Here is a 24741-nt window from a genome sequence, read left to right as displayed (position 1 = left end):
CATGTGAATGAACGCGCTTGTCCCAATGGTTTTCCCACTATTGGAAACATTTTTGGAATTGCTGATGAGGAACGTTGTCCAGTACCTGCAGTGATTTTTCTTTGACTTCCTCCATGGTAAAAAAACGCATTAATCTGCTGGTCTGCTGGAGCCAATCCCAGCCAACACAGGGCACAAGGCAGAAACCAATCCCGGGCAGGGTGCCAACCCACTGCAGATATTATGTACTTTATGGGTGATCCCCCAAACAGGCAGGCCCACCAGCACATCAGCATCAAGGGACTGCCCTCAGCCCTAATAACCCACAGTCCCTTGTGGTTCATTAAATGCACTGGGGTTGGTGAGTTCACTTTTGTTTGTTTATTCTTTGCTTTTGTGAATTTTCTGGATTTCAACATTTTTGCTCTGTTTTTTGGATTTATGTTTTTGTAATTGTTTGCCTCTGCATTGCCATTGTCTTTTCAGGCAACTCCTTTACCTTTATTCTGCTCTGAGTTTATTTTGTGACACATAGCACTTTTATTTAAATAAATCTTTTTATTTCTAAAGATTCTGCGTTTGCCCTTTTTGTGACTAGCCTGGGTTTGATGGCTCCAAACTCGTGGTCATTCTGAGTCATTTCTGGGACTAACTGTGCTTAGGAACCTCAAGTTTACTGCAACATGAAAAACTATAATTCAATATTGATGTTAGGTTTAGATCCAGGATCACCAACTTCAATACACTGTATTTTTTTCCCCATAATTACCATATGGAAGATTTGTAGGAACTGTTAATAAACTGCCAAGCTGGAAGATCAATATGAGTGTCAGCTCATGGAATGAAGTACATGTGACAATAATGACCATATAAATCTATACTCTTACCCATTGCATTATAGTATGACTCTCAGTTTTTTTCTTCCTACAATAATGGCAAGCCTTCCCATGGCCAAATACGCAAGCCCCAACACCCACCATTTACATTCTTTAGAACTGGAATAAGGCCTGCTATACTACTTCAGGCTTATCTGTTCAATGAACTTTCTTACAAAACTTACATGACCTTCAGTAGACCTAAAATTGCAGAAAGTTTTTAATGTCACTATTTAGGGAGCAACAAACACCATCACTATTGATCCTGTTTCATAATACATGGACATTAACAAGAACATCAGGGTGAAGGAAGAACGGCCTAGAGTATTTTTATTAGACTCCTGGGTTGGAGGTCTACCTCTGTGGCACCAAAATGGCATCTCTCAATTTCCAGATCACATGCTCCATCCCACCTTAGTGTCCATAGCACACTGGGTAAGGGGGAATTCCAGAGCACACACTTCTTGTGTTTCATAAGACAACTTTCAGTGTCTGAGGAAGACACCCTCTGAGTTACCAGAATGGCTCCCCTTGATGTCCGTAACATATAGTCAATATTTTTAGACTTTGAGGCCTTCCCCTCAGTGTCCAGATCACTGACTTCTTGAGTTACCAAAAAGAGGCCCCTTTACATCCATAGCATTGTGGGGTGGTAGGATGGATGATTTATAGAGCATGTGCTGTTTGAGTTTTGTAAAAGGCGCCACTTGCATGATGCTATGTCACCTAATGGATTGACCGGCTATGGCTGCAGTTAACTTTAATTAACTTGTTGACTGTTTGTCTTATTTGTTTTGTTCCAAAAAGTTCCAAGCTTTGCTCCGGTGATCACCAATCTGTTTGCTTATTTTTCTTCTGCTTGTTGAAATGAATTGGTGTTATTAAACTGCTCCTAGCATGTGTGTGTGCGTTCTCCCTGCGATGGACTGGCACACTGTTCAGGGACTGTTCCAGCCTTGCACCCTGTGATTGTTGACACAGGCTCCAGTTGCCCTGCGGTTTGAAAATGTCACAGTATGTCCTGAATGTGTTTATTAAAAAGGCACAAGCAGCAGCCACACCAGTAAAGTGTAGGCCCAAGCACTACTTGGATGCAAAGACTGGATGAAGGAGGGGGATTTCATTAGTTTGGGCCAAAGTGACTTCAGCTTTTTACTGAAACACTAATTCAATGCCAAATCCCCCTTTATATGTGACTTGTGATTTAAATGATTTCTTATTTGTTAGTTTCTACATTTCCAAGATGGATTTCAAGCATTTCTGTGCATTTTGCTGTCTGAAGAGATATCCAGGCAAGAATCAACTTCAAAATATTAGACTCAAAACACTATTATGTGCTTGTCAGGCAAGGCCATTGTGTCAAAATTGTTTCTGAAAGGGTGATTTATATGGGCACAGGTACAAATCAATTTGATAGTTAGAAAATTAGGCGACACACCATGTGTTTTGTTCTTTGCAAATCATCTTAAATATACTTAAATAACAGGTCAGTATTAAAAAAAGAACAGTTCTTGGTGAATGACTGTCTGTGTACCAAAGTATACAACAAGAAAACACACAAATTGTAGACACAGAAAATCAATTAGCCTGTGCAAAGAGTTCAGGAAGAGTTAACCATTGATTAAAGCAGTTCTGAAATGATTTACCATCCCCTAGAACAGGACTGTGACATCCTCAGTTAAGATGCTGATGGATGAGTCTCTAAAGCAGCACAGAAAACATTGCAGCTAGAAGACCACAGCAGCAGCATATTCTTTATATTCATTAAATTTCAAGTTGTTATATGACAGAAAATATGATGAACTATTAAAAGATTAAAATGCACTTATTTTGTTATAATTAGCATATTGCAAGACACCTATTAAATATTAAATGGTTTCTCCTAGCATGTTGGTAATGGAATCTATGGAGAACATACAGACAGTCTTCGCATTCCACAGCTAGGTGTGTGTAGATCTTCACAGGTCATGGTACTAGCTGTATCCGTTAAATGCACACAAGGCTGCTCAAAGCATCAGATACGATGCTATTTTAATTAGAAGTTTTCTGCCACATCACATTTGGATTGAGCAAGCTACATTCAAATCATTCATTCTTAAAACCATCCATTCACCCACCTTCCTAACTCACATATTAACAAACCCACCTAATAATAATAACACTGGGGCTGGAGCATATCCTGGCGGCACTAGGCACAAGGCAGCCTTCAACTAGGCTCCAATCCATCAAAGAAACCATCAAAATTGTATTTGCCGTTAGAACAGAATTTCCCAAAAACATACACATCTTGAATGTATTTTAACACTAAATGGAAAGAATATTATTGTCCAATACACTTTAAATTTTATCATTTCCTCCATCCACTCATTTTCTAAACTCAGATAATCCAAGTTTATGGTTGGTCACTGGAGGCTGGCATAAGATAGGAACAAAGCCAGTGCCAGTCTGTCAGAGGGCACTCACAAGCATAACCAGCCTCTCCCTAAGGTGTGATGCAGCAGTACTGGCCAAAGTCTTGCCTTTAAATCCTTGGCCAATCACCCTCTCTCTCTGTATGGATTCTGCACATGTTCTGCAGGCTCATGTGAACAGGGCCATCTTAACAACATTATGGGCCCCCCAGGCAAAGCAGTGCACTGGGCCCCTACCTACACAGCCCCTCAGCAAGTTATAACATACATAGATTAGCATGGGGCCCTTATGCTCATGGAGCCCCCAGACAACTGCCCAGTGTCCCCATGCGTTAAGACGGCCCTGCGTGTGAAGTCAGTCTGGTTTATCCTCACCTTTGGTGACCCCAGACTGGTCATGTGTGACCTGGTTAGAGCTGTGTACCGTCTGTTGTTGGGCGCAGTCATCTAACCAGTTGAGATGGTCTCTGTGTCTCTACCTATATTATAAAAATGGTTTTAGCAAATGAGTGAGTGAAAGATTTGAGTTTGTATAATTAGTGTTTCATACACCAAAGAATCAAAACACTAACCCATTCTAGACAAGAGGAATCTGACTAGAGGTCAGCAAAAAGAAGTCTGCTCACCCACATCAAATGAAATTACTTTTCAAAGATATGATTAAAAGGACAGGGTATTAAGGAGACAATTATTGCCACCTACTGGCCAGCAGCACAACAGCACAACTTAAAACTCAATTTCATTTTCTTTAATTCACATGATGGAAATTCTATTTTGCTGTAGTTTTATAGCAGGTCTAGCATTACAGATGTAAATAAAAAGTCTGCATGCTATAGTAAAACCATCCATCCATCCATTATCCAACCCGCTATATCCTAACTACAGGGTCACGGGGGTCTGCTGGAGCCAATCCCAGCCAACATAGGGCGCAAGGCAGGGACCAATCCTGGGCAGGGTGCCAACCCACCGCAGGACACACACACCCACACACCAGGGACAGTTTAGAATCACCAATCCACCTAACCTGCATGTCTTTGGACTGTGGGAGGAAACCCACGCAGACACAGGCAGAACATGCAAACTCCACGCAGGGAGGACCCGGGAAGCAAACCCGGGTCTCCTAACTGCAAGGTAGCAGTGCTGCACCACCGTGCTGCCCCAGTAAAACAATAAATCTAATTTTTAAAAAATGTATTATTAGTATCTTACTCCTTCTCAACTACTTAATAAAGATAGAAGGTACAACAGCTTTTAGGTACTGGTGTCTCATAACTTCAGGGACTTGGGTTTGAGTCTTAGTCAATCACACTCTGCATGCTGTTTGCACAATCCCCTCCTTACCATTCAACCCAAATTTTACACTGGTGACTTTAAACCACTCCGTTGTGCGCATGCCATTCATTGCATTATAATCTTTTTTTTATGTTGGATGATGGCAGACTAAAAGAGGCTGGGAGCATGCACTGATACAGCCTGCCGCAGACTGAGAATATAGATAATAATCCATTACTGCCAACTACTGGATGGAAGTTCTAATTTCATTAACCTATTTTATTTAAAGAATTTATTATAAATTGCTGTTTCTTTCAGATATTTAATATAGACTTTAAAAAAGACTCCTCAATTAACTTTTTTCTTATAAAATACTAAAGGATAGTCATTTTTGTTTGAATTTGCCAGTTAGCTTTTGCCATGCCCAACTATATTTCAAACACCAGACTATGTAGCTTTGCAACGTTTCTTTAATACGACATTACTCACATTTTCCTGATTTATGCTTGCCAATATAAAAATAGTATTGATTCATACCAACATGCCCAAGGATGATCAATTAAAAATCCTTACACTCCTTGTTGCTCTGTCAGGTCCTCGAGCAGTAATCTCCTTACTGTCCTACGCAGCAGACTCTCCACCCTGGGAGGCAGGTCCTTCAGTGTTATGGCCCCTCAACTCTGGAACTCTCTTTCTCAGTCTCCCCGAGATTGCTCCTCTCCCTCCACCTTTAAATCTCAAATTAAACTTTCCTCTTCTATAGACGTTTGTGTTCTGTGTGATTTTTTTTTTTTTACTCTGTATGGAAAGCAACCTTGGGTTTTTGAAAGATACTTTACAAATGCAACTTATTATTATCATTAAAATGATATATCCCTTTCTACCTTGAGGACACCATTTATGCTTACCCCTTACTAGAGGTTTTAACTGAAACATGTGCCTTCCTTTATCACTGTTCTCCCAAATGCTTTGCTATTCCCAAAAAAATGCCTTTTTAATTATGCATTTAAACCAACATATGCCCAAAGGAATCTAAAAGTCTATTCCAGTTCTATACAAAGTTTATTTATCTAACTTAGCTGCTCTTTCATTTCCACACACTCCTTTATGAGTTGAAAGACATGAAAATGTCACAATTACATTATTCAAATACAAGTTTTAATCCCAATAAAAGATAATTTCTGTTTGATTTTTTTTAATCTTTGGCTGTCAAAGATGATAATGAGTCTGTTGAGGTAAAGGTCTATTAGGTTTAATAACCTCATTTATCCATTATAGAAGAATAGTAGCCATCATTTCTGCTGAAAAAACTGATAATTCTTCAGATATTCTAATGGCCCTTTTTAACAAAAAATGCAAAGGCTACTCTATTACTTAAAGGGTCTTTTGATCCATTAGTAGAAATTTGTATACTTGCCTTCCAAATGATTATTTCAGAACTGACTCTGCCATGAAAAGGCTCTTACTTTACTTATATCTTCTCTTATTGCATTACCAATAATCGGTTTCACCAAATACCATGAATAAAATAATTATTAAACAGTGAATCCTCTACCAGTTTTAAAACCCTTTAACTGAATGAATCACATTTCATTCCCCATATTAAAATCCTCAACAATCTTCTAGTATTTCCTCTGTTGGATGCCCTTGAGTTTGCTTTAAATATATACATTAGTTTAGATTCCATATGCTCCTTCTCAAACCCAGCGGTAATTCCCCCATTTCTAGAATACTCCATTACAGACCTAATCACTGGGGAGTACTGTCAAATGTAATTTACTTCTGCCTGCTCCCCATGTTTGTATATTTTTTTGCTCTTAAATGGATGTACTGTTTCTATGATATGCCGTTTCCAAGTTACTCTATTACCACAATTCATGCCTGGTAACTGAAATTCTTTCACCCATTCAAAAACAGAATTATACCATAAAAGATTCTTATTTAAAGTAACTTTCATTTTCCTTATAGAAGCCGTAAATGTAAATCCCCATCTCGAGGATGAGGCTGCCCACTCTCGGAGACTGCAATTTATGTTAAACTCTTTTTCCCATTTCCAAATGGCACTTCCAATTTCCCAATACGGATCTCCGCACATTTGGAATGGCGGTGTTATAGACAGCACAGGTTCGCCTTTCGAGGCGCTCGTTTATGATTTCACATCCGCGCACAAAGCCGTTTACTATCCCGGCGCACAAGGATGAAGCCTGCTTTCTCACAGCATTGTTGTCAGTGCTCGGTGCAAGATGCTGTACTAGTTCCAGAGAGCTCTAATAATTAAGGCATTATTGTATAAAAACACATTTCATTGTAGGCCATACCACGACATACCTTCCAAATCAAAGAACAGAGAACATCAAATGTAAAAATGAATACATTTAAACAACAGATTGTTCGATTTTATTTAAAATGAAATATAAAACAATACGTAAAGAACAAAAAGTTAAGGTGTGCTTTAATATAGCAGTTATTCAGATGTCTTTACAAGGAACGCGCTCCCAAGAGACGACCTCACAGATCTCATGCGGCTACTTGACAGATGATCGGACAAAAGTTGAACAAACTGGTGTCGCCGCTGAGAAGATGTGACGTCAGGACAACACAGGAAAAAACGCCCATAAGCTGCTAGCATGTTTGCTCCGCCCCTCGCGCGCAGTTAATGGAGTTTCTTTTTCAAACAGTTCGCCTTACCGCGAGTTTCCATAGTGAAGGCAGGTCACGTGAGTGGGGAAGCTGGTCAGGTTATTTGAACTGCGCTGCAGCCATTTTATTCAGCACAGTGAATCAGAAGCGGCACAGAGTGTTCTGGAAACGGTAGGTGGAGGGCTGAACGTAATCTACTTGGAATCGATGTCATCTGACTGTTTTTGATGCTGATAAAATAATTTACACGTTGTATAGACTATAACGTTCTATTCTTTTCCGGTTTTGGCTGTATATTTTAACGGGTATTCATGTTACAAATCGACAATGGGAAACCTAGGTAGGGCAAGGAGGGAGGTCTTGGCGGGCTTTTTTCTGCAGCACTAAGATTTTGTTTTAGCTTAATTTGTGCATAAATATTGCAGCGTCAGCATAAGAGGTTGTGCAGTGGAAGGCCTGGGAGGTTTATTTCGCTATCTGTCTTTTTATCTAGTTTATAAAACTCTATAATTGACATTATTACAAGTTATTTGGATCTTACCGCTTGTTTTACGTATAATAAGTACACATTTTAATGTGGTGACGTTTCTAAAAATCTGAGAATCGTCTTTTGTAATTTGGGCCTTCGTGGACGTGCGTTCAGGCGGATCGGTAGAATCCGCCGCGGCTCGCGGTCAGGCGTGGGCTCCAACGCGGCTCGCGATGCCTGGAGTTTTTCTCAGCCTCTTATTCGCGCGGCCTGTTATTTGCTTAAATCGCATGTTTAATGTAGTATACGTTTGCATACATGATCTTTGGCCTGCTCCTCAATTTTTTTTAATGAATGACAACACAAATAGGGAAGCCGGCCTTTTTTTTTGGGGGGATATGATTAAAGTAAGTGTCCCCGCAACAACATCTCTATCGGAGCAGTTTTACTGGTAGTGGGCCTACTATTCAGTTCGAAAAGTCTGAACCGGTGATGCAACTCGCCATGTGCTGCTTTCTTTCTTTCTTCCTGTAGCGTTCACGTTACGTTTATATGGATTATGGTGCTCGGCCGTGATGGGGAGCCTCGTGCCAAAAGTGCCCAGGCTTCTAAGTACCGTGTGTCTGTGTGTGTCAGATGTATTCGATTCTGATCATTAAAGCAGTTTTTGTTTAAAAAAAAATATTTTGGACTATACAGTAATATATTTTGGGACTTAATATTTTTCAATTGGGCCGCACTTTATTAAAATATCTGTGTTTGTAGGTAAAGCAGTTAAGATGGCAGCACAGGGAGAACCTCAAGTTCAATTTAAGGTATGTGCTACACGTGATTGTGTGTTTTTTTTTTTTTTTGTTTTTTAAATATATAAGCAATTTACTATATGTAGTTTTATTTATTGTTTTTTTAGCTTGTTCTAGTTGGAGATGGTGGTACTGGAAAAACTACATTTGTGAAACGTCACTTGACAGGAGAGTTTGAAAAAAAATACGTAGGTATGTGACCAGTATATTGGTGGTGATCCCCTGAAGCAGGTCCATCACTGAATAGTGCTGGGGCAGTCTTGTGATTACAGCACCTATTATAAATGTTTATTTTTTAAGTTCTAAATTATGCTGTTAACATTTTTATTAAAGCTGGTTGTTTGCAAGTATAAACATGTTAGTGCAGTGGTTGTACATACTCGCCACCTTTTGTAAAGTACGTTGTGTGCCGGTGGTAAATTGATTCCATTACTTTACTTTTCTCTTTTCAGCAACTTTGGGAGTTGAAGTTCACCCACTGGTGTTTCATACAAATAGAGGACCTATTAAATTTAATGTTTGGGATACTGCTGGTCAAGAGAAATTTGGAGGTCTTAGGGATGGATATTATATTCAGGGTAAGCTTTGAGTAATAAGTGTTTTTATTTTTCTCTTAAGTGATGTGTTTTTTTTTTGATTATCCACATCTTTTCATTGCAGCTCAGTGTGCCATCATCATGTTTGATGTAACATCAAGAGTAACATACAAAAATGTTCCTAACTGGCACAGAGATTTGGTAAGGGTATGTGAGAATATCCCTATTGTCTTGTGTGGCAATAAAGTAGATATCAAGGACCGGAAAGTGAAAGCAAAATCTATAGTCTTTCACAGAAAGAAGAATCTTCAGGTAATTCTTGATTATATCTAAGTCAGCTTTTCCTCCTGCTTGCAAGTATGGTCTTTTTTTGTAACCTTTTTATATTTTATTTATTTAAAAATCCTTGGGGGTTAAAGTAACTTAAAGTTCAGGTTTGGCAGTTTTAGGTGATTTTTTAGGTTAACTATTCATGGCAGGTAGGTTCTAAGTGAAAAATGTCATGCACCAGACAATAGTTGCTGATGGATGCAATAGCCTGAAGGGCAAGGTAGCACATGAATATTAGTTCACAATGTGTCTTTAGGATGAAGAAATAACATTTTTGACAGTATTTTAATGCTAACAGTTAATCTTTCCCTGTAAAATCGGGTTAGTTGAACTTGTAGTATTTGTTCTGGAATAAGTGACACCTTTTCTAATATGGTATGTTCTTTTTCAGTATTATGATATTTCAGCTAAAAGTAACTACAACTTTGAGAAGCCATTCCTGTGGCTGGCCAGGAAGCTGATTGGTGATCCTAACCTAGAGTTTGTGGCAATGCCAGCACTGGCCCCACCAGAAGTTGTAATGGACCCTGCGCTGGCAGCACAGTATGAGCAAGATTTACAGGTTTGTAGCCTTGCAAATTTTATTTTTACTAGCTTGGACCTTAGTTCATGGTTGTGGGTCCCAGCCCCTAAAACAGTTACATACAAAATAATAGATTATATTACCAAACTGCTCACTCTGCAGCTTGCCTTAATGGCTTTGTTCCCTGGGCATGGTCATAGAGCAGATGCTATAGCTAAGCTCTCTATAACCCTGTCCTATCTGTAATGCTGCATTTGGGGCCAGTATGTATTTTGGATCCTCTTCTGACCTTTTTAATAGCTTTCTCCTTTCAAATGTAAGACCTTTGACTAAATGTAATACTTTTTGTCATCTCAAGTTTTAAACCTTTAAACCTGGTAATGGTTACTTTACTCACCAGCTGCATTTGTTGGCTTTTTAAGTTGTCCATTGAATGTTTACAATTATGTAGTCTTGAGATGACTGACACTTGACATAAATGGTGATAGTGCTACATGTTTGGACATGAAAGTCAGTGTAATCTTATATTGGTAAATATGTAAGTATCTAGTCTGTTTATCAGATCCAAGAAAAGCTCGGGTGGAGTACGTAGATAAGTCTTAATGTTTTAATAAGCAATGCTTTTGCAGTGGGTATGTAAGCATGTTGATATTGCTCCTTAAAGCTGTGTATAGTCTAAAAGCATGATTTGTCGAGTTTGTTGCACTAACACTTAATATTAAGTGCTTTGGAGCTTATAACATTCTTGTTTACATTCTACAGTCATCTGAGTTTGTTCTCCCTGAATTTTTTTTTTTTGGCCTTAATTTGGTAGAAGGATGACTTTTTCTATTTCATTTTTATAGGTTGCTCAGTCCACTGCTCTGCCAGATGATGAGGATGATCTGTGAGTGACTATAGCCCAGCATCAGCAGTCTAGTTTTATAGGCAGCTGTCTGTGAAAATTGTGATGGAGCAGCAGCGTGTCTGCCACTGTAGCTCAACAGAACATTTATACATGTGCTTTAAATTTCTGGAGAGGATGAAGAAAGTATGGATTTTGGAGTGAATGCGTTTAAAAAGTTATTCCTACTACATTGGAACTGCTTAATATATGGCTAATATGACTGCAGATACTTTCCCATTTCTCCTTTCAGTTTTGATCTAATTTATAAGCCTTCAGCAGTAAATTTACATCAGTGGCACTTTGTTACTCATTCCCTTTTTTATTTTTTTCACATAATAAAGTTGTGTTCCAGTTTTGAAAGCAATTGGCTCTGATATTTTCTCTGCATTTGACCTTGTAATTTTTTTTTTTTTTATTTTAATTTTTTTTCCTTTTCTTAGAATACAGATTCCAATTAAAAATGTTATACAGTGGAACCTCGGTTCGTGGCCATAATTCATTCCAAAACTCTGGTTGTGAACCGAAGTAATTTCCCCCATAGGATTGTATATAAATACAATTAATCTGTTCCCGACCGTACAAACTGTATGTTAATATATTAAAGATTTTTAAGCACAAATATAGTTAATTATACCATAGAATGCACAGCATAATAAACTAATTGTAAAAACATTGAATAACACTGAGAACCTTGGAACAACAGAGAAAACTTAACACTGCAAGAGTTTTGCGCTATAGCACTACAAACCTTTCTCTAAAAACATTTTTTTTTTTAAATGAGTTTTAAGCACTGGGAAAAAGAACATTTGAAAAGTCCATAATTTAGTAAACCACCGAGAAAAGTAACATTGCAACAATGAATGCTACTAACTGATTGCTGTAAACAGAAGTGAAGTGGAGGTTAAAAATCCAATAGAAAAGTCTTCATTAAATACGAGGTTAAACAATGCTCGGAAAGTTTCTTTAAAAATAAGCCTGGTGCATTCTTCAACTGCTTTATGCGTCCAGCAGTGTCTCTCTCTCTCTCTCTCGTGTGTGTGTCTCGCTCGCTCTCTCTTGCTGCACAGGGAGAGACTGAACATGTGTGGAAATCGTCTGCGCGCACAAACCGAAAGGGAAACTGGCTTGTTGGTATACCAAGTCCGTGATCATGAACAGAAGCAAAAGTTTGGCGAACGTATTGGTTGTAAAACTGATTTGTATGTGTTCTGAGACGTTCTTGAACCAAGGTTCCACTGTATTGCTAAACCACCCGTTTACTTGCTGTGGAGCACAACACAGAAAAACTAATTTCTACAATGTATTTTCCAAAGTTGTGCTTAACTGTATTTCTGTACTATGTGCCCTGGTCTTTGTCCCCAATGTCCTTGTTAGAATAAAGATATTTCTGATGTGAAATGTCTCATTTATACATTTCTCAAACCTAATGGGACTCTGCTTAACTGTACAAGAATCTTGAGTTGAAAGTGGGAAATGGTTGTGCCAGTTGGTAAATTTCATAGAGGAAGTTGTAAGCTTTTACACGATCGTATGAAATTTTATAATTTAGGAAATGTTGGTTATTGAGGAATATTATGCTTTGTTGCGGAATATCTAAACATTGGCTATGGCAGGAAAAGAAAACCTCACTTTTCAAACTACCAGTTGGGATTGTACCTGAAATTCAACAATGTTTAGAATAACTTTTTGAATTTAACAATGTTACAAAGGAGCCTGAAATGTTTAAAAGCACTGGTCAGGCTTTTTGTATATTTTCCCCTTGGAGCAGGATTCATGTTCTCAAATGTTCTATTTTCCATCTAGAAAGATTTTTAATTTTGTTGGGACTTCATTGTATGTAGCAGAGGTTGGCTTCTGTCAACTACTATAATTCATATATATTAAAAAAATAAACCATGGAGACAGTTTTTAGTGTTAGTGTTATATATATATATATATATATATATATATATATATATATATATATATATATATATATGGGTATTACTTGGACGCCTGATCAATGTATGGTGTAAAACAATGTCTGGAAGAGGTTTGGAGTGGTGAAAAGTTTGTGCCTGCTACCAAACCTTAAGTCTTGTTCACTCTTTGAACCGCAAGTAGAAACACCTTGTTTTTGTTTTACATGTGCTCAAGTAAATCTTGGTTGTTTATCCAGGAAAATAAATTCTAGTTTTTTCAAAATGTACAAGTGTCCTGGATCAACTTTAATGTAAAACCTCAGTGTTTTGTTTAGTGTTGCAGTTAAAAGTATTTTTGCCTGCTGCTACCCTGAATTAATAGTACAATTTGTCAGGAACACTGTCTGAAATTGTACATTTCAATTTATGGATGTGTGCCAATTAATCTTAAAATTAGTAGGGGGGGAACATGATTGCATCAAAACACATGAAGTGCATATGTTTGTGTATCTAGTTTGTCATTAAACTCGTGATCCCAACATGACATAGACAGGGACTGTTCTGTCTCTTTGAGAAGTGCTATTATAGTGGGTCAATGAAGCAAAAATTTGGATATAGAAGTGAAAAGAATTCTGTCATTCTAGGTAGTTTTGCATTGTACAGTATTTGTTGATCACACCCCTGAGGGATGAATTTAAAGCTACACTTTTAAGTGGTTTTCTTTAGAGAAAAGCATACAGAAAGTAAAGCACATTTGCATGTTATGATCATAAAGATGTCATTATAAAGTGCTTTAGTGGGTTTTTATATATATATATATATATGTATATAGTATGTCTCCCTTTCTAAACAAATAATGAGTACAAGCACTGCCAGGGATGTTTCACAGGTCACTAAGAACAGCATTGACTTTTAATATTCTGGGCTTTTCCTTATTTTACAATTAGAATGACTTTTTTTTTTTACTAGAATAAGTTAAAATGGGCAAAACATCTAATTCCTTATTATTTTTCTAATGTAGTATATTTAAGAAACACATGGGCATTTTCGTATGGTGTGCTGTTTGTTTTTGTTAAAATATTTAAATTGTCCTAAGGCCTGGAGAGAGACTCATGATTGTTTTCAATAAACCTACTCAAACCTGTCCTCGAACAGGTGTACCGGGACCCATTCCCACAAAATAGCCACGGGTTCAGTGTGTGCTAAAGTGGTAATTTATAAAAGTATGGAAGTCCCATACTGGTTACTTCTCAGTCAAAAGAAGGGAATTCGTGAGACAGGATCAGACGTAGTCAATGTGGAGATTATGAGAGGAGGCATTAAGAATGTTCCCTCCATCTACAATAGTCGCAGACTTTTGCAAAACCCTGTTTATATGCTGAACAATTCGTACATGTGTTTAAGAAAGTCACCTCAATGAAACCACAGTTTAGGGAGAAGACAACTTTGAAGGCAGTTTGAAAATGGACATCTGACAACCACTCAAACTTTTCAGTCTGTGTGTTGCCTTATGTGAGGGATTATGGGGTCTGTAGGAAGCTATTCAAGTTCTCTGCTAATCATTGTTAAAGGAGAAAGGGAATTGATGCTTGGTAGGATAAGAATGTTTGTGCCAGTTCATAGACATAATTGATTAGGGAAATATACCAGGTTAAAGAAACCAGCCTTCTATAAAGTGTGTGAGAGAAATACAGTAAGATGATACAAAATTACTTCTGTGTAGACACCAAGGGGTTCTGTTCAGGGGAAGTAGGCAGCATGTCATCCATACTGCTTATAGAAAATTTCAAGAAATGCCCACAATTTGAGATACTAATGAGAAATGGAAAGAGTATATTTGAGAAACTTAACAAAACTGGAAGATGTATCCATCTTTTCTCGGAGTGCTAAAAGAATCTGTTGTATGACAATTCATTTCTGTAGCAAAGATCAGTGCAGTAATTTGATGGTACAGTCACAGAGACTATTAAGATCATGCTGGATAACATCCGTGCACTAGATGTTGTGGGCAGCACCATGGTAAGTGCAACAGAGGGCAGACTACAAGCGTCCACATATTTAAAAAGTAGGGCCAGATGGTATGTTATAATTTCTGTGGGAACACACACTCCTCCTGCCTCACCAGCATGAGAGCTCATGTCAACCTGGCATCTCCAAAATATTACTGCAAGAATACAAGGCTGCATTCATGAAATTGATTATGAAATGTATAGATTATAAAGTAAAGTTAGTGGATTTTATTGTACAATTGACTGGTTTCAGGTGAAAAGATAGTTGACTGCAAGAATATGAAGGGGTCATCTAGAAGTTTTCAGCCTGTCTAATTAAGGGTAACACCAGTGAAGACAAACTTAAGTTTTATTTTTCAGTACAATCCCTGTGAACATTAAATATGTTTTAAAGGCTCATTAAGGTTTTCTATGCAAAACAATATCCTTCATCTTACTTATGTAACTCGTCATCTGTCTCTGGCTGGACACACAGCATTTCCCAATAATGTGGCTTTTATAAATACTGAACAGTAAAGAGCAACAGGGGTCCAAGTATGCAAAAAAAGTAAGAGTGTGGCATCTGTTTAACTTGCAAAGCAGTATCTGCAAATCATGCAGCCTGAGCTGAAACGCTGTCGTGAAGGATCATCAACAGCTTTCTTAACCAGCTTTAAATGACTGCTGCAAATGTCCAAGTATACAATTCTGATTATTATCATGGCCATCTGAGACATGTAGTCCTCATGGACTACACCTTCAACATCATTAAAAAATCATGTACACGATCTTGCGGGCATGGGTTTGGACCTTCAGTCTCCTTGATGTAGGAGAATCACCATGCTTCCATTCTATTGATGGCTGATTGCGCTGTGGTTGTTTGGCCACCAAATAAAATGTTTTGTAAATTTATACCCAATCCAAATCGGTAATCTCTTTCTTCTTCTTGAAACTTATGATGAGGTGACGTTTCACCAGGGTCAGCATTCCATGCATCCCACATGTAGAGATATTGTTTAATTGTTTACAAAGAGTGGCTTCATCTGCTCCACAGGTGACCATATAGTGTTCACTATGTGACACACCACCACTCTTGATTCTCCTTTTTGATTTACATTTTCTTCTGTCTTTGGAGTTAAAAGACCTCCTTCTATGACAGAGCCCTCCTGCCCATCTCTTACCTGTGGTATGTGAAGCAGACTAGTCCTAATACATCCAGACTGGCTGAGAATGAATCTCTGAATGGAAATCGTTCTCAAGTATTAGAAATTCAATTATAGCGCAATACTTGGTTTGGTGCTTTTCAGAATCCATGTTCACTTTATTCTGATACAAGCAAGAATCCTACCCTAGAAGTCTGCAACACGCTTGTTATTCGTGTATCTTAATACACAAAAGCTCATCTTCAGCCATGTATAAAACCAGACCCCTTTCAGGGTCAAAACATTTTGAAAATGAATAAAATTGCAACCTTAAACAATAAAAAATCTTTTATAAGCTTAAACAGTTATTACTGCCACACATTTGATGTTATTTACAATGAATTCACACCCCTTCACTTTATTGTGTTGTAGATTTGACACATCTGACACTTTTTAATAATCATTCTACACTGAATAACCCCTAATGACAAAGTGAAAATATTTTTAGGTTTGCAAATCTAATAAAACTCTCTCGTTCATAGAAGTATTCAGTCCTTTAATTCAGTACTTTTTTGAAGACCCTTTTGCAGCAATTCCAGCTTTGAGTCTTCTTGGTAGGTCTCTCCTTTACGCCCAGTTATTCAGTGTAAACAGATGGCAAATCCTGGTGGTTCCAAACGTCTTTGTTTCACAATTCTTGAAGCCACTGTGCTCCTGGAAATTCTTAAAGCTTTAGAAATGGTTTTATACACTCACCCTGATCTGTGCCTCACAACATTTGTGGGGTCTATGTAGAGCTCCTTGGACTTCATGGCTTGGTGTTTACCCTGACATTTGTGTAAACTGTGGTACATTCTACACAGGAGTGTGCCTTTCTAAACAATGTCTGGTTAATTCAGTTTGCACTTCACTAATTTTTAATATATTTGCAGACCTTTCTGAAAACATGTTTTCACTCTGTCATTATGGGTTATGCCAAAAAATGGCAAACTTATCTATTTAAAATTAAATCTACAGCACCTCAGAATTTCACTGTACTCTGAACACAGATCACATCTTCTTGTACTAAAAGCATCCATGGTGCCTTCTACATACAATATTCCAATGTGAAAACAGCCCTGAGAATGCCAAAACATCTAAATTCATAAAAGATTCAGGACAGGCCATCCCAGTTTCATTGTCAATGACTCCTAGAGACTTGGATAGTTACTACTGTTGTAAATACATGTATGGCCACTAGGTGGTGCCATAAAACTAGTTTCAAGCACAGTGGAATTCCTGCATACTATGGCAGTCTTTGACTGGGCCTGGCGAACACCTGCTGCTGTCTTTTGAAGGAGAATTTAACAGAATCTTGAAAGAAAAGAAAAGTGCATATGTGATATAGAGGTCCTAGATGAAATGACACCTGAGACAAGAGATGAAATGATATGCCAAGCCATAACTATTTTGCTATTGTGCCTTAATGTTGGACTGAAAACACTCCTTAATCTAAATGAATTGGGCTTTGAATCCTTGTTATTGAAATGACTATACATTTTAAAAACTATACAAGTTCTCTGATGATTCACTGATTTGAATACATCAAATGAACCTGAAAAGCATGGCAGTAACCACCCAAGCTGCTTGTAGCATTAAAACGATTGTTCTAATGAATAGTCTTTTAACAGAACAAGATGCAGAAGACAGAAAGATATGGAAGAAGATGATCTGCTGTGGCAACCCCTAACGGGGGCAGCTGAAAGAAAAAGAAGACGTTCAATGAATAGTCTTTAGTGTCTGTAGTGTGGGAGGAGAGCTAATCAACTGGGAACCAGACAAGGAGTCATACTATCTCTGCTGCTTTTCATTATTAGCATTATTAAAAGAGTATTTGGAAAGATGTAAGTTGATTTAAGAGTAGGAATTACCCGTGGAAAGCAAATATTTAAAGAAGTTAGATTTGCAGATGATATTGACATACTAATGACAAATGAACTGGATCTTCAAAAGCAACTAACTATGTTAGACAAGAGTGGAAAACACTAACAAAGATAAAGCAAAAGATGGGAATCAATAAATCAGATATAAACTTGGATAAACTTACACTATTTTCACTATTTGACTGTGCCAGCTGTCAAGCTTTTCTGGTCACACCACAACAAACCATAGTGTCCAGAGTGTTTTTTGCTTTCGGTTTTCTTGCTTTTTAATACACCCGTGGATATATGTGTTTAAAGCATGCTTCTGTTTATAAAGTAGGATATGGAAGTAATTTATTTGCAAAGATATTTTGTGCATTGCAGCACCACTTTCACTGCAGATGGCAACAGTTACAAAGTGATTTCTTTTGTTTTGTAGTGGGCAATTTGCGCTGATTCAGGTATGGATAATCTGCCCAGGGGAGATCCTGTGCTCTGACAGCATGATTAATGAGATGGGCATGAGAAATGAAAGGCTCATGGTGATGGTGCTGGTAAAGTAAAGCAATTTACAACTTATGTGGTTCTTCATTTTTTCACAAAGCTTGGAAAAAGTATCACAAGAGTAGAATGTGGAAGCATTGCAAAATACTGGGCAAGTAGGATGGAGATTTTACTGGCATGCTGAACTTACAGGTGTCATGATTATCTAATGTATAACCTGCACAGAACACTTGTATTTGCCATCTGTATTAAAACAGCATGTTACTATCTTCTAAAACAGCAAAATACGCTGACACATTAGCTTGGTAACACCAGGTGAGGTCGTCACCAGCCTGAAGCAATGGAACACTGACCAAAACCTGCATGTTAAAATGACTTCTTGAAAGCTGCTGGTTGTGCATACAGTAAGCTACAGGTTGAACCATGTTTTCTCAAAGTTCCCTCACATGGAGATTCATGGCTTCTTCTTCTTCTTCTGTGTACAAATTCCATGTCCAAATCCTGAGGCCAGTGGCTTCTAGAAAGTCCACTGTACATTGTAATTCATCTGAATTCCTGCTAAAGCACCAAAGGTTAATTTATATTGCAATGGGTTAATGGCTTTTCTTCTTCTGTGGGTCCCGTGAGTTGGTAACCTGGATTTCATTCTGGTACAGCTTGATCTAACACAAATTCCAGTGTTACTCAGACGTGCACCTGTAGCTTGGCTGGTTGGTGAATCTTGTAGCCCTAGAGTGATGGCACCTGACTGGTACAAATTGTGCACAACTCCATTTATAATGGTCGAGTTTATGGCATAGAAGATTGATGTCATTCCAATTACAATAGACTAAAAGTCAGGACTGCTCAGCAATGACTGAAGTTTACCACTTTGATCAGGAGGGCTACATAGGGGTTGTACATTAAAGTACTTAAGGTTTCCATTTTAAACACAATTCATGATGTAATAATGATGATGATGATTCATCCTCTAATGTGATATAAAAACTAACTGTTTTCTGTCATGTAAAATATAAATAAAAATGAACGTAATTCACATAAGAAAAAATAATCAGACCATCTTATATAACACATCTCCAAATTCCTTATCTAATAATGTGTGCGTATGCTCAGTGTTCTCTCTTACTAAAAACATTGTAATAGAGCCTCTTCGAGAATCACTGCATGTAGACCACCCGGTGGCAATGTGGCAGACAGTCTGATCTTCTCATTGCATAACCCCTTAACCCAAATTAGAATGCTGTCTTGGCATGACTGGAGGGAAGGCTGGAAACAACCTTGGAGAAGATGCCAGTCCATCACATCTCCCACTCATGCACACAGCCACTCTTTAGATTGGAAATCACCCAGTAACTAAACCTACACATTGGTAGACAACCCAAAGGAGAAACCACACAGACACTGAGAGAACATGCAAACTCCGCGTAGACAAGAACAATGGCCCTCCATCTCATATTATTACTTGAAAAGAATAACCAATCATAAAAGCAGAACATTTTTACAAAGAAATCAAGCACAAATAACAACAACTAACAGAATAGCTCTATGGAGTATTTGGGTAGAAGACAGACAGTATAACCTCAAATACACACATATGTTGTTTAAAAATTATTTAAGCATTTCAAATAAAAATAATTTATGTTCTGCGGTGGGCTGGCGCCCTGCCATGCACCCTGTGTTGGCTGGGATTGGCTCCAGCAGACCCCCGTGACCCTGTAGTTAGGATATAGCGGGTTGGATAATGGATGGATGGATAATTGATGCTGTACAGTATTATTATTTTCATTTACTTAAAACAAAACACAAAATTCATCAAAGATAATTTAAAATAAATATGATTTAGCTTTTACATCACATAATGCCAAATACCAGCCAAAATGTTGGACATCAGTGCAAAATGAATGTATGAAAAATGGAACTAATGAATCAATCAGTTTTTTAGCAGTTACCCAAAATGAACAACCTTCAGCCATGAATGATGCAGACTCTCTTGGGTTTCAATCAGCTATCCAGCAGGTTGAACTGTTCTCTGCTGATCATGAGGCTGTCATATTTTTTTCACATACTGCCAATCTGCCCCTTTACTAACCAAACACTTCAGAGTTTGTAATTCACTATGTATTACATTATTTTTTATTTTATTTTGCTGATTTGAAATGGACTTTTATTCCTTTGTCAATTGGCTCTGGGAGGAGTGTTTAAATGTACAGACTTACAGACCAGGTGATGGGCAGCGTATTTTTTATTTCTGAACCACCAGGTTGCAGTTTAATGAGCGGAAGTGTTTTTTTTTTTTTTTCCTTTCTATCTACAAAACTAAAGGGCAACATGATGGCTCCAGAATTACAAGTGTTGCCTTACAGGGGTGCTATTAGCTTGAACCCTTGGCTGGTCACTATTTGGATGTATTTTATACCTTCTGCTTGTGTCTGTCTGGGGTTTCCTTTAGATAACTTTTTTTTTTTCTGACAGTGACATTCAGGTTCATTTAACTGGAAATACCAAATTTTAGGAGTGTGTACAGGAATGCCCTGTGACAGAATGGTGTGCTGACCAGTAATGATTCCTGCATTGTGCCTGATACTACCAGGAAATGAGAACCATACAAAGAGGGTGTGAAAATGTATGTCTGAATATATAAATATATATTCATCATTATAATATAATAAAAGCAACACCAATGCAGAAAAAAAACATATCCAATAAAATGCAGATTGTTTATGTTTAATGACCAGCATATAATAAGCCACTGTGAATATAATTGGGACGCTGTAAGTTAGAAATCAGTAGAATATCTTCAATACCATTAAATTGCTCTGCTGCGCATATTCTTTTATATGTAAAATATCATCATAGAAAATATATATGATAAATAAGCAATGTTATTATGTAAATATCCTACAAAGTCTGATCACTCAAGATACAACTTCATGCAAACGTGGGATTGTACGTTGTGCAGCTGCATGTAAAAACCACTAGGCGGCAGCACAGTTAACTGCAGCAATCGGTGAACAAACCTCTGCTGTGTAAGATCGGCCTCGAGAACATCATGGACATGAAAAGAAGGACCAGTGCGTCTTGGGAAGAGCTGACCCTGGACACAAGGTCTGGGCTTACAGAGAAGGCTTCGGGTTCAGTTTAACACACCAGCTAAACGATCTGCCTGTTCTGCTTTTGGCATTGAGAAGAAGCTGGAGTGCTTCCCTTATGCAGGTTTAGTTTGATTTTTCATGTGATCATCCCTACAAGTATGCTTGAATATGACAAAGGTAATACTGAACTTCTACTATGTAAATCTGTTTTGAGATGGCCAAAATATGGAACAAGAGGAGGCCGACGGAGTGCCAAGTGGCCCAGGGGTTTGGTTGTTTTACAACTCCAAAACTATGGCCATGGTACTACCATGGGGAGACAGGATGGACGGATCCAGTATATAAAAATGTACTACATACCATCCACCCATGTCAATCATTAGTCTGTCTAACCTGCATGTCTTCCGAATGTAGGAGGAGACAGGGGCAAATCCGCTTTATCCTGCGCGTTTCGCGTGAATTGGCGCCTGTCCATGCAGCACTAAGTGCACGGCTGCAAAAAGCTCCGGACTGTACGCCAGTTAATCACTGAGCCCCCACACGTACACTCACTCTGTTACCATTTAATCAAATTTATGGACTGTGGGAGAAAAAATTGAGTACCCCGAGGCAAAACCAACCTAACACAGAGAGAAACTCCACACCACTGATCGGTAATGTTGCCCCAATGTATCAGACGTCAAAAAGACACATGCCCATGCAAAAATGCAATTTATCTTTAATAAAACACAACAATTTTACATGTGTAATAACATAAAGTAGACAACGTATTGAGAATGTTTATCACGTCTTGTATTTTGGGCACTTTGTATCACCAATAGTGATAAGACCCTTATCTGTGCATGCATTAATATTTACATAGACCTTTATGTATTAGTATTATTACTCTTTATAAAGTTCCGCTTCTGATGATTGGGGAGCCGCTTTGGAAATAAAGATCACAAGAGGACCCACTAGAAACAACGTCCATATAGCCTCAGACAGACAGACACAGAAACCCCACCAGCCAGTGTCCGTCCCTCCCTTTCAAACCCCTCCCAACACACGCACACACACACACACACACGGACGAAGCTCGGCAAACAGCTGCACTGCAATCTTTAGTGCTTTCAATTGAAGCCGTAACGCTGTATTTGGCGGACAAAGTGGAGCCGCCCGGACTGGGGCGCCTGTTCACTCTTGGACGCAATTTTTACGACTTGTGGATTAAATACTGGTGAAAACGTGAAGACACCGATCAAACCGTCGATTTTGTAAACATTTCTTTTGGATTATTCGTAACATTACTTTGGAAAGAACAAGGATCACTTAACATTTTGTTTTAACTCTTAACGCCCGGCGGAATTTATTGCACTGGGCACAGCTCATTGCGGCGTTAACTTTACTTTGTGTGACTTGGAGAATTTCGGCGACAACTGATGTACAGAAAACGGACACAATGTCGTTAGTACACTGGGCGAGTCTAGAAGTTCACAAAGTCTAATGTGTGTGCATGCTGACCTCTTTCCGTGGGCACGATGGAAAAACCTGGACGCTTCTTGTCGCTTACTGCAGTCCTGGCTTTAATACGCACGCGCTTTCAGGTAAATCGGTGTGGCTCTGTCAAGACTGTTTAAGGCTCACTGTGACCATATACCCCCTTTCTACAGTATTTACATATACCGTACAGTAATTATCTCTTTTCTTTTTATTTTAGGTTCATTGTATAAATTCTCCTTCATTGGATCACCCAGGTAAAACTCACGATGACCGACCCGTTAACTGCTAGACTCAAAATAGGCTTTACAATGGGATCTGGGTGCGCAGAGGGCAACAAATACACGAATCATCTGTCAAATAAAAACATTATAAAACTACAGTCCGGGAGCAGCCGCTGACGTTTTTTTTATTTTCTACGAAGAAAGGAGAAACTCGGCAATGTAGCGGAGGCGCAAACTTGCAAAAAAGCCTTGGAATGATAGATATTTCCGAGTTCAGTACCTGATGTTATACCGTACATACACCTCATCATTAAAATATATCAAGACATTCAATAATTTGTGCGTAAGTGAAAGTCCCCAACTGAACTTCAAATTCACAAAAAGTGAACTGAGTGAATCGCCCTCACGCTGGACACCAGAGAGGACGCAATGTGTAGTGGACACCGATGGACAGGAAAAAAAAAATAAGAATAAAAAAGTTTAGAAGTCGTTTTATAATAAAAGGTGGCGCGATTGATTTCAGGCAGACATGAGAGTTTCCGAACAAACCCAATAGATCGATTTACATTTTGGAAACGGATCATCGATGATCTCAGGTGATTCAATGCGTTAAACCATTAACAGTTATCCGAGAATTAATAGAAATTCCTTCTCTTCTACTAACATACTACAGTATTGTACAGATACACAGCATATATTTCTCTTAAACTTAATCCTCGCCGTCTTCACTATTCACGTTCTAAATACGTGAAAATGAGGTCTGCACCGAAAGCGCACACCACTGCTTCTAGTCATTATCGTCATCATTATTGTTATCATCATCATCATCATCATCATCACCATTCAAGGCTAAAAATTACAGAACAGGTCGCGAAATTCATTTCTATAAGAGTTTGTGTATAAATCACCCTGAAAAATAATTCGGAAACATAACAATAATGTCGCAAGGGTATATCAATATGCAAGCTGTAACTGGAAAAGACTTCTGAATATGCAGAAAATTGTAACATTTAACTACTTACTACTACTACTACAACTAATAATAATAATAATAATAAAAAGTGTATAGTATTTGAGCAATATTTTATAATGAGAAAACAAAGCACCTCTAAAATGAGCAATTATATTCTGCTAAGTGAGGAAAAACAAGATTTACTGAAGAACATTAAAGTTTAATGTTGACGAGAGACGCCATAATTAGGCAGGCTAAACTCGGAACAAAATGAAAAATTCTAATTAATTACTTAAAATGTAAAGAGTAATTCTGCAAATGACAACTTCGAACTTTTACAATTTTTTGCAGCTTTTTTCCTTTCCATGTTTTTTGCTCTCTGTGCTCCATCTCTCATATCTTTCAATTATCTGTACCATACCACACAGTCCTCAAATCTGTTTAAGCCATTTTGGGGCAAGGGGACTAGATATTTACAATGTATACATTAATTTGGGATGTTTTTTCTTTGCAGTGGATATCAGTGTATAACTTAAAGAAATATTCAAGGTGATGGTGGTCCATGAAAGCTATATCACTGTAGGTTTTTGTAATATTTTATTTTAATATGTAGGGCTGTAGGGGGAAAAAACTGCAGGAATCGTTTATTGTCTGTAAAGCTGCTTCAGACAAGAGTTGATACAAGTTTGTAATTAATTCTTATTCAGAACTGCCACTTAGCACCTAAATATGTAACCTCTTATTATGATGTGACCGGATCTTTGTGTAAAATAACATAATGCAGCATGTAAGGTGCAGATTGCAAATCAATGCCCTGCTCAGAATACTGATTTAGTT

At 38.0% G+C, this 24741-nt stretch overlaps 2 protein-coding genes across 3 annotated transcripts in view; both read left to right on the top strand.

Annotated features, from left to right (window-relative positions):
• The first annotated feature begins 7226 nt into the window (after positions 1-7226).
• LOC120540899 (GTP-binding nuclear protein Ran) lies at positions 7227-11088 on the top strand. Its single transcript, XM_039772051.1, has 7 exons — positions 7227-7348; positions 8412-8461; positions 8557-8641; positions 8902-9027; positions 9110-9297; positions 9707-9877; positions 10684-11088. Exons 2-7 carry the CDS (start codon positions 8426-8428, stop codon positions 10726-10728), a joined length of 651 nt encoding a protein of 216 aa, XP_039627985.1. The 5' UTR covers positions 7227-7348; positions 8412-8425; the 3' UTR covers positions 10729-11088.
• An 11252-nt stretch (positions 11089-22340) lies between these two features.
• adgrd1 (adhesion G protein-coupled receptor D1) overlaps positions 22341-24741 on the top strand; it is a 161368-nt gene continuing 158967 nt past the window's right edge. For both annotated transcript variants that reach the window (XM_039772048.1, XM_039772047.1), the window contains exons 1-2: positions 22341-22835; positions 22949-22985. In XM_039772048.1, the coding sequence (XP_039627982.1) occupies positions 22770-22835; positions 22949-22985 (103 nt within the window). In that variant the 5' untranslated portion in view covers positions 22341-22769. The remainder of the gene's footprint in view (positions 22836-22948; positions 22986-24741) is intronic.

This window comes from Polypterus senegalus, chromosome 12 (assembly GCF_016835505.1).
Source record: "Polypterus senegalus isolate Bchr_013 chromosome 12, ASM1683550v1, whole genome shotgun sequence".
Classification (NCBI taxonomy): Eukaryota; Metazoa; Chordata; class Cladistia; order Polypteriformes; family Polypteridae; genus Polypterus; species Polypterus senegalus.
The sequence above is the reverse complement of the archived record's forward strand: the minus strand, read 5'-3'. Positions and strand labels throughout refer to the sequence as shown.